Source organism: Mus pahari, chromosome 10, assembly GCF_900095145.1.
Source record: "Mus pahari chromosome 10, PAHARI_EIJ_v1.1, whole genome shotgun sequence".
Classification (NCBI taxonomy): domain Eukaryota; kingdom Metazoa; phylum Chordata; class Mammalia; order Rodentia; family Muridae; genus Mus; species Mus pahari.
The window spans coordinates 49,498,607-49,508,813 of record NC_034599.1 but is presented as its reverse complement, the minus strand read 5'-3'; the positions used below and the strand labels follow the sequence as shown (position 1 = coordinate 49,508,813).

The 10,207-nt window shown below is 51.6% G+C and overlaps 1 protein-coding gene across 1 annotated transcript in view; it reads left to right on the top strand.

Annotated features, from left to right (window-relative positions):
- Positions 1–1,215: 1,215 nt before the first annotated feature.
- The window catches only part of Cib2 (calcium and integrin binding family member 2), a 15,362-nt gene continuing 6,370 nt past the window's right edge, over positions 1,216–10,207 (top strand). The window contains exons 1-2 of the mRNA XM_021207215.2: positions 1,216–1,436; positions 6,772–6,806. Coding sequence (XP_021062874.1) covers positions 1,386–1,436; positions 6,772–6,806 — 86 coding nt within the window. The 5' untranslated portion in view covers positions 1,216–1,385. The remainder of the gene's footprint in view (positions 1,437–6,771; positions 6,807–10,207) is intronic.

The following is a 10,207-nucleotide window of genomic DNA, read 5'->3' as shown; positions in this document are numbered from 1 at the left end:
GGGCAATACTGGTATGTAGCTTTTGTTTGTTTGTTTTTTTTTTTTTGGTGGTACTAGGGACCGAACCCGGGACCTCATGCATGTTAGGCTAGCTCTCTGCCACTATACTACTACACTATTTCTCAGCTAATTACTTTTAGTTACTATTTTCTGTTTTCTGAGATACGGTCTCCCGTACTCCAGGTTGGCCTCAATCAGCTGAGTAGCTAAGGATGACCTTGAACTTCTGATCTTACTGCCTCTGTCAGGAGGGCTGGGGTTACAGGAGACCACACTCATGTAGCTAATCTCAGCTTTGGCAGCCCATGATGGACTTGCCTCCCAGCGGAGCAACCAGGAGCCTTTGACTCAGGTTTCATACAGTCCAGCTGCCCCAAGAATAGACAGTAAGGACAACCCTATTGCTAGTAGCCTTCCTTGTGGGCCATTGATAGGTTCCAGGGTTGCCAGGACTCCTGAATTTCCATTTGTCTGGGAGGGCTTTTTCTAATGATCACCTTGATGGGGCGACTGAAGATAGCCAATCATTTAGAAGGGTGTTGGTTAGCCTCCTCTGCCCTGCCTGCATTATTAAATTTCTTGAAGGCCTCACTTAGTAGAGGGGCTGTAGGGAGTGATCTGGTTACTTTCCTTAATGTTTTGAACCAACTGGGTAGTGTAACCTATTGTTACCAGAGCCCACTCCTCTGCTGAGGTAGAGTTTGCATTCGTCTGTTACCTTTTTATTAAAAAGTTATTTTATGGTATGAGTGTTTGCCTGCATATATGTCGGCTTTTTGAGGATGGACCTGACTTGGGTGATCCCGCAAGCTCAATAACACACCTATTCTCAGTCTGGGATCAGAGGCCAGAGGATTGTGCCTGTTCTACCACACTAATCCATGGGATTTTCAGGCTCACAATCGCCAGGACCGACCTGGGCTGCCACTCAGAGTGCTGGTTAGAACAGGAGACCAGTGTCCAGGAGTCAGGCGGACCTCTGAGGCCACCGCTTGGCCATACCAGTGTGCTGCAGCAGCACAGACTGAGCAGGCCTCTGTCCCCAGGGAGAAGTCACCTCCCGGGCCCCGCCTCCTTCCCCTAGGCTGCGCCTCCGCCCCAATCCCTCCTCTGTCCCCGCTCTCTGGTTCCACCGCAATCCCGCCTCCGCCCCAATCCCGCCTCCGCCCCCGCTTTAGGCCCGCCCCGCCTCCGGCCCCGCCTTTGCCCCTGCACCCTTCCCACTGAACTGCAGGACCCAGCGGAGCGGGCCAGGCTAGGCTGGCGACGCTGCCCGCTCCCGGGCTGGCAAGGGCCGCGGGCGCCTGGCTCGGGGCTCCAGACGCCGCCGATGGGAAGCAGCACTCGAAAGGGCGAGAGACGACGTCGCGGCCACCGCGGTCACCATGGGGAACAAGCAGACCATCTTCACTGAAGAGCAGCTGGACAACTACCAGGTGAAGCCGGCGCGCCGCGGCCCCTGTAGTCCTCCTTTCTGTTCTTTTCCCCAGGCCTCGCAAAAGCGGACTCACCGAGGTTCAAACCCTGCCGCTACCTTCAGAGCGCAGCGTCGCCTTAGGTGGATGACTTCCCCTTGATGAGCCTCAGTTTCCCAGGCCCGGGAATGTTAGAGCATTCCAGTTAGAGTATTCTGTCAGATGCGCCTCACCCACCCCTTCTTCTCTTCCTTATTTAACCTTCTTCCTTACCCCAGTCATTCCTTCCAGCCCACTGGGCATGACCCCCATCCCAGAAAGGACTTGATGTAGGGGGAGGACAAGAGGCCCCAAATGCAGGTTACATTGGGGTGTGTTGTTTATCTATTATAACTGGAGGAAGGAGGCGACGTACCCACATCTTTTAACCTACTTTGTGATCCTAGTAGCCCTTTCACCCCGGATTCTTCCAAGTTCAGAGCTAGCTGTCGGTATCAGTGATCTCAAAGCCCCCAGTCATGTGAAAACTTTTTTTTTTTTTTTTTAAACTTTTCTGTAGGTATTCGAGGGAACCTTATCTCCGGGCTGGCCCGGAGTCTTGCTCAGTTGCTTTAGCTCACCATGTAATGTTCCCCGTCTTTCAGCGAAGAGTTGTGGAGTCTTCTTTGTATTGTCTAAACAGATAGGTTAGGAGTGTTACGTCACATGTATTCCTACCTTAGACGTGTGCAACTTTCGTGAATATCCAGTTAGCGTGGAGTGGTTACCTCCAGTGTGACCCAAGTGATAGAATATGTATTGAGGAGAGCCCTAGTGGACCGGGGAGGTCAATAGCTCTTGCTTTGACTAGAAGGTTCAGAAACAGTGCAGAGCTTGCATGAGGACTTAGAAGTCAGGATTTTTTTTTTTCCCAGAAAGTTCTGGAAGGAGGCGTTTTAAGTGGAGGTAGATGCAGGCAAACAGCCCAAACCCAGGGGAGAAGAGTGGTCTGGGGAGGGTGGGGAGCCTGCATCCCCATTCAGACCAGCCCGGCATTGGGTTACTCGTCAGACCCAGTCCAGTGTTGAGTTCTGATCCTTTGCCGGGGCCCAGCTAGACCCTGCCAGGGGAAGGAGAGCCATGAAACACGAGAGCCCCACATCTCCTTTCCTCTGGCTCTCTAGCATGCCCAACCAGGGCCCGGTGGGGGCCCCAGGTTTACACTCTCTTCTCCAAGTAACTCTGGGTTTCTCCTGCTCTCCAGATGCCCCTGCAAGATGCCCAAAGTTTCGGCTACCACCCTGGCCACTTATGTGCATGGCACACTCCTCCCTCATCCTCTCACATGCCTGCGCAGGGCCCGCTGCCCTCCCCAGAACCCTCTGCCTCCCTCCGGCCATTCCAACGCTTTGCTTCAGCCCATGCCTTCAATTAAGAACAAGCCCTACGTATGACTCAGCCTACTTTGCATCCCACCTTGAGATCCCCTCGTCCATCTCAAGATTGTGACCCTGGCCAGCCCTCCAAAGGCTCCTGGGGACAGAGGTCAAACGGGAGCGTCCTCCCCTTCCTACCATGGTCCTGTGATCTTCTCTTTTGTCCCTCTTCTCTTCATTCTCTCCTTCCATCCCCCACTTTCTCTTCCCTCCTTCCTTCATCTTTCTATCAAGAGACAGCATATGCCTCACTAGAGTTGGAATGTCTGTGTGCTGGCCATGCTTCTATAGGAAGCCCTAAGAAGCCATCTTTCAGGCCTGAAAGAGTGAAGAGACATAAACACTGTGCCCGCTCTAGCAGGGAGCTTTCTAACACAGCTACAGACGCCTTCTCTCCAGGCCATGCTGGTGTCTTGGGAAGACTGAACAGCAGAACAGGGCTCATCCTATCCTGGGTTCAGCTGGTTTCCAACTTCATTTCTTTCTTTCTTTCTTTTTATTAAAATTAGATTTATTTATTTTATGTATGAGTATTTTCAAGTATGCATGTGACCCTGTGTGTGACTGTTGCCTATAGAGGCCAGAAGAGGGCATTGGGTCCCTGGGACTTGAGTTAGATGGTTGTAAACCACCATCTGGGTATTAGGAATGGAACCCAGATGTTGTGTTTAGGGCAACAAAGTGTTCTTAACCATTGAGCCATCTCTCCAGTCCTCAGCTTCATTTCTGACTTCAAGCCCCAGACACCCTGTAGGATTTCCAGTCAAGCTGGTGCTATTGTCTCAGCTTCTCAGCAGCAGGCTGCCAAGGCCTCACGTCTCCAGGAAGGATTCCTTGACCTCAATCTGGGAGTACACGGTGGGCCCATGACACATATCCCCTCCAGTCCTTCCTCTGGCCACTGAATGGTTCCTACCCAGCAATGCTGCTGTCTGCACTCCTCTCTTCCTGAGAAGTGTTTTCTAGGTACAGAAGAGGCTTGTGAGGAAAAAAGAAGGAAGGAAGGAAGGAAGGAAGGAAGGAAGGAAGGAAGGAAGGAAGGAAGGAAGGAAAGAAGGAGGACAAACATGTCTATCATACAGTTCAAGGAGGGCAAAGAACTCCATATAGGGATTCTGAAGTCCTGGGATCAAGCTGTAGTTGGGCAGTTGATGCTATGGGAGTTAACAAGTTGATGCTCTCTTCTGGGCTCAGGTTCCACTTCTGTGGTGGGAATTCTTCCTAATCCAGCTAGGCTTATGTCACAAGGCTGTCATGGGGATCGACTCAGGTCATTCTGGAGCCTGACCTCCAGCCGCCCGGTGATTGGTAGGGCCATTCCCAGGCTGGGTTGGCAGAGTCAGAGAGGAGTCCCGTCTCCTTTGCACAGCATAAACAGTGGCTTGGCTCTTGACCATGCTTTAGGCAGGCCAAGTAGATAAGAAGCAGATGCTGGACAGAGCTCTTGAGCTGACAGGGGAGGGAAGGGATTGGAAGTGCTGCAGAGGAGGGGGAATTGGTGGCACATACGTTGGCAAAGTTAATTTTGGAAATGACCTCCAGGCTTTTACTAGTAACGAGAAGATCCCAGCCTGGCCTGTTTGGTGCTTCCATAATCCTGACCCCAGTTCTCCCAGTCCAGCACCCCCCTTCCCCGACGCAATGATCACTTCTGTAAGACAGGGAAATAGCACCAGGGTGGTGCCAAAGATGACATGAAATTGGCAATTTAGAGTCCCTCATGCAGGGTGCATGGTAATTGTGTACTGGCTGTGAGGTGGTTCTCAGCCTGGGCTGTGCATTAGAAGCCCTGAGTGATGGGGTGAAGTGGGAACCCTGGGGGATTGAGCCTAAAGCTTTCTATATGCTAGGCACTCTATTACCATTGATGCATATCTCCATGCCCAGTCTTCTGTTCGCGTATAACATTTTTAGACAGTATCTCACTCAGTAGTCGAGGCAGGTCTTGAACTTGTGACCCTCCTTCCTTAGACTTCTAAGTAGTTGGGATTACAGACCTGTTTAGAAGTGTTGAGTGGCTCGAAAGGCCACTGATGCCTGGGAGGACACAGGGATGTCACATGTCATTGGTCTGAGGGGTGGCAAGGTCCAGGTATTTTAAACTGCTCCTCAGGTGGCACTGCCCTGGAGATGTTCTCTTGCTAGTAGGAATCGGCACACAGTGTGTGTGTGTGGTGGTGGTGGTGGGGGGGAGCGGTGCTTTTAAAAATACAACTTCCTACCCAGAGTTTTAGAGTCTATACTTACACATGTTCCCAGGAGGCTGCTGCTATGACTTCGGCACCGTTCCTTAAAGAACAGTGTCCAGAAGTGAGTTTAATTGTGCTAAGGTGGCCAGGATATATGGCAAAACTGCGTTTGCAAGCAGCACTCTGGTGGGATCTGTATAGGTAGAAGGAACTCTGGGTATATGTGGGAGGAACACAGAGACTGGAGCCGGGACTTCCTCTCCTCTGTCCCAGCTCTGTGGGGTGCTTCCAGGTTAGTTAGAGAGCCCTGGCCCTTTCCACTTGGTAGGGAGAGTGAGTGTTCCTGGGGGCTTTGCTGCCCGCTCTTGGTCTCTGAGACCAGCTGAGGAACCAGCCCATCTGCCCTCGGCCTTCCTGACTCAGCCCTGTCAGACAAAGAGTTTTCTGTCTGTGTTGGGCCGGGCTGGGGTTGTTGCTTCTCATCCTGAGCTTTTTTTCCTGATTGCTATAGAGGAGACATTGCCAAAAGCCAAGTAGAGCGCTCCCTCCAGGAGAAGCCCCTGGGTTCCCGAGATGGGCACAGCCGCTTGGAGTCCTTCATCTGTCTCCTGGTAGACAGCAAGTAGCTTGGAAAAACAGACTTGCTAGGCTTCATGGGAACCTGGAAATTGTACCCATCTTCCTCTTTGCCTACACAGAGGCAGCACGGAAAAACCCTAGCTATTGTGTACATACTGTGAGCATCCTCTTTGGCCAGCTTCAGTGTGCAATCCTGCCAGCCTGGTGTCTAGCAGCTCCAGGTCTCCCAGAGCCAGCCTGGCTGTTGGTGTACCCCTGGGCCGTGTCCACACGCCCCCTCATCAGAGCAGTGCTGCTTAGCATACGGCCCCAGGAGGCCCTGTGGGCTCTGGGTCTTGCAGAGTCTGAGGCTTGCTTCCTTCGTGCTACAATAGTGGGCAGAGGCAGAAGAGCTGAACAGCGGGAGACAAATGAAAAAGCTCTGCATTGGTGGACATTTTAAGTCCAGGTGGGCGGCTTTCACTTCCTCTCTCCTCCGCCTGACAGAGCAACCATTATCTAAGACTCTAGGCCATGAACAGATGTACCTCAGCCAGTCAGAAGGTCCTTACAGAGTCCAGATGCTACCTGTCCACGTCCCTTTTCTGGGTTCTGCAACCCATACTGCAGGCCCTCCATCTTTCTCCTGCCTCCTCAGTGTGATATCCCTTGTCCTTGCAGCCTAAGACCACAGATCATATGCTTAGAACCATAAGTTCCCACACTCGGGACTGCTGCCTACGGATACTCAGGACGTCCCCTTTATTCTGCCTATCCACATGACATGGGGCTCTCAGTGCCTCTGGTGGTGGGCCGAGGCCCCCGTTGATTCCCTCTACAGTGGTCTCGAGAATTGTCTATTAGCTACCCCCTGTCCTCCCACAATGTGTCCCCCGGCCTTCAAACCCCCTGGCCTTCAAACTACTGTGGCCACTTATGTTTCTCTTCGCTGAGCATCCCCCAAGAGTGCCACCCAGTCCCACCCCACCTATGCATCACTGTCCTGCGCCCAGTAGGCAGGGGCCATGGATCAAAAGTTTCTGGAGGCATCTAATGGGCCTAGAATTGGCTGTCCCCTCTGGGGAGGAATGGGGGAGCAGTAGGTTCTTTGCTGCTTTGGGTCCGGGGCTTTTGGGTGGGGCCCCATAGCTGTAAGGGTTCTAAGAGAACACTATTTGTGTATTCCTTCCACAGGACTGCACTTTCTTCAATAAGAAGGACATCCTCAAGTAAGTATGGCTTCTTGTCTATCTCTCTGGGGCTAGGACTGTGGTCAGAGTGGGGTCTTTTGGGACCTGTACTCTAGGGACCCTGTCTATTAAGCTAGGGGCTCTAATAATCCTCTGGCTTCAGTGTCTGTCACTCCTGGGATGTCCAAAAGCCAAAGGCATGACCACCACGCCCGAGCTGTTTACAAAGGGTCTCCAGAACCTCCCGTCCCCTTGTGACCTAAGGCGGAGGAGGTCTTGAACAGGAGAGACGGCAGCGTTGCCAGTCTCCGACCAGTGAGCAGCTATTAGAGGATGCTAGGGAACCTGCAGCCACTGCTGGCCCCCCTACCTAGGCTATCCGGTGTCACTAAAAGCCAGCAAAGTCTCAGGATCAGTTTCCCTGGAGATCGATGCTCGGGCCGGGGCTACAGCCTGGTGCAGCCTCCCCAGAGAGTTGTGCGGGTGCTTTTTCACTGTCCTGACCGCTCTGTGTGGACCGTGCTCCTCTTCCAGCCTACCATCCTACCTTGTCACTGGGGTGGACACAGGCTACCCCATTTTCACCTTCAGAGGCTGGGTCTCAGGCCTGAGCCTCCTCCCACATCCACAGCCCTGGAGCTCTGTGACCTCAGTGAGGTTTGACCCTCAGGAGCCTCCCTTTCTGGGGCTCTGGTTCCACTGTCAAGAGGCAGTAGTTATGGTACTACTACTATAGTATAGCATAGTATACTATAGTATAGTATAGTTATAGTAGCGATAGTTCCTGACCACTGGAACTATCCTGAATGTGTACTCAGTGAGGATTTTCAGTGCAGACTCTAAGCTTCCAGAGTGCTTGGGACAAGCCCTCTTTCAGTAGGGATTCCAGAGGGATCCTTTATTGAGGTGTGCTTCCAACCCTCTTAGCCCTAGCTTTGCACATGCTGATTCTGGGCTGCTTGTGCTCTGAGGCTCTCGACGTTTCTATTCTGATCCAGTTCCTTACCACCCCAGCTCTTTTAATGCTCCTAAAGCCAGTCAAAGCTCTGTAGATCCATACACCCAGTAACCAGCTCCCATCTGGGGAAGAATTCAGATGTCTCTACCCATGCCCGGCACCTGGCCGTGGTGCCTGTTGGCCACCAGTGATGAGGGATGGGAGGACGGGACACAGGAGGATGTTCCAGGCTGGCAAAATGCAGAGACAAAGGCACAGTCTTGTGTCTCCTTTTCAACCCCTACCCCACACTGCCATGTACCAATCTCTATTGAGATTAGCATTGTTACCCTTAGGAAATAATGGCTCAAGACAAGGCCAAGAGTTGGGGTGGTCTGACAGGCCTTTGGGGGGTGTCTCTGGAAAATGAATGGCATTTAGGTAAAGGTTCCTGGGTCTCAACAGCCTTGACCTTTAATTTCCACACTAGAGAAAAAAAAACAAGTGTCAGATCCCCTCAGGGGTGAAGGAACCTCCCAGGTATCTAGATACCCCGCCTGAGCAGATTCCTGCCTTGTTTCTGGGTGTCACTCCCAGCGCAGGCCCACGTCACTGACCCCTGCAGCCCTGTCAGGCCAGCCCCTCCCCACTGCTCACATCTCACTGAGGTACAGAGATGGTCAGGAGCAAAGATGATCCAGCAATGTCTAGCGGGTCAGTGGTAGAACCAGCGTGGCCAGGCCCTGCCTCCGTGGGTCTGCCCCGCTCCTTCCCTACCTGCCAGCTGCTTCTCTCCTTGGTAAGCTGCACCCTGAGTACTGACCAGATGGCAGGGAGGAAACTTGAGCTGGAGGTTCTTCTGTCAGTGATCACAGATAACCAGGATCCCCTGCTCAAGGGCTCCCCCTACCTACAAGCCCTGTAGATCCCAGTACTCTCTAGGTACAGTGTTTCCATCCCAGCACGGAGGTGGGTGGGCAGCCCACCCACCTGTTATGGTTTGCATATGCTCAGCCCAGGGAGTGGCAGTATTAGGAGGTGTGTCACTGTGGATGTGGGCTATAAGACCCTCATCCTAGCTGCCTGGAAGTGAGTGTTCTGCTAGCAGCCTTCAGATGAAGATGTAGAACTCTCAGCTCCTCCTGCACCATGCCCACCTAGATGCTGCCATGTTCCCACCTTGATGATATAGACTGAACCTCTGAACCTGCAAGGCAGCCCTAATTAAATGTTGTCCTTATAAGAGTTGCCTTAGTCATGGTGTCTGCTCACAGCAGTACAACCCTAACTAAGACACCACCCATCCTCTCACCTCGTTCAGCTTCCATGCTTCCTGTGGGTAAGGGCTTTGCCCTTCAGCTCCCTTGTCCTCAGTGACACTTGGTTCCTGAACAAGTGGACAGGAATCCTGTCCCCTCCAGCCAAAGACAAGCTTATCCAGTTGACCCCCTGAGGAATCTGCTAAGTGATTATTATTTATTTTCTTAACCTTTAAAAAGAAGGTATATCATCTATTTTAATTACTTTTTACTTATCTTTGTTGTACACGAGGTGTCTGAAACTTAACTGCCTGCAGGGCCAACCTGCACCATGAGTAAAGGGAGGGGCCAATCCCTGGGTCATGGCTGCAGAAATAACTGCTCCCAGCCCCAGCAAGATCACCAAACAAATGTACCGTGTAAATGTCTTTCTGTGTGTAAATATTGGCAAATAGATTTGAAAATTTAATTTAATTCTTTCTCTTCTAAAAATGTAATATATTAAAAAAAAAAAAAAAAAAGAAAACCCATGCGAGAGCCAGGCACTCGTGGGGGCTGTTTATGACTTTTCAGAGGAAACCATCTTTCTCCTAATGATTCCAAACGCCGTGTATCACAGGCTACATCTCAGACTTGGGTTCGATTCGTCTCAGTCTGGTGCCAGTGTCTTTTCTGTTGTTCTGTTTGTTTGTCTGTGTTTTCTTACGGTGGTGGGGAGCACAGGAGGCAGGTGGTTAAGACAAGATCTTGCTAGAGAGTTGGCTGGTTTCAAACCTTTGCAGTACCTCCGTTTCAGTCTTTGTTTCTGGCTTTGTCCCACCTTTCCCTCTCCTTATCAGTCTCCCCCCCCATTTCTCTCTTTGTCTGCTTATTTATTATTTATCGATTTTTGGTTTGGGGGTTTTGGAGTCGGGCTTTGTTGGCTTTTGGTTCGTTAGCTGGTGTTTTGTTTTTGAGACAGGGTCACCCCCTGTAGAGCTCAGGCTGGCTTTGAACTTGGACTCCTCCTCCTTCGTGGTCAGAAGGGCTCTGTGAACTTCTAAAACCACCCGTTCCACATCTGTTTTCATGCAGCTAGAGTGGCACAATCGCCATTTCTGGTTCTCAGGGTTATGACAGGACACAGATGTGTACATCTTTTTTATTTGACTTGGTGCTCTTTATTGAGAGAAGAAGTGACAGAGAGGTAGATTCCTCCTTCCTTTCCTTTCCTTTCCCTTCCTTCCTTCCTTCCTTCCTTCCTT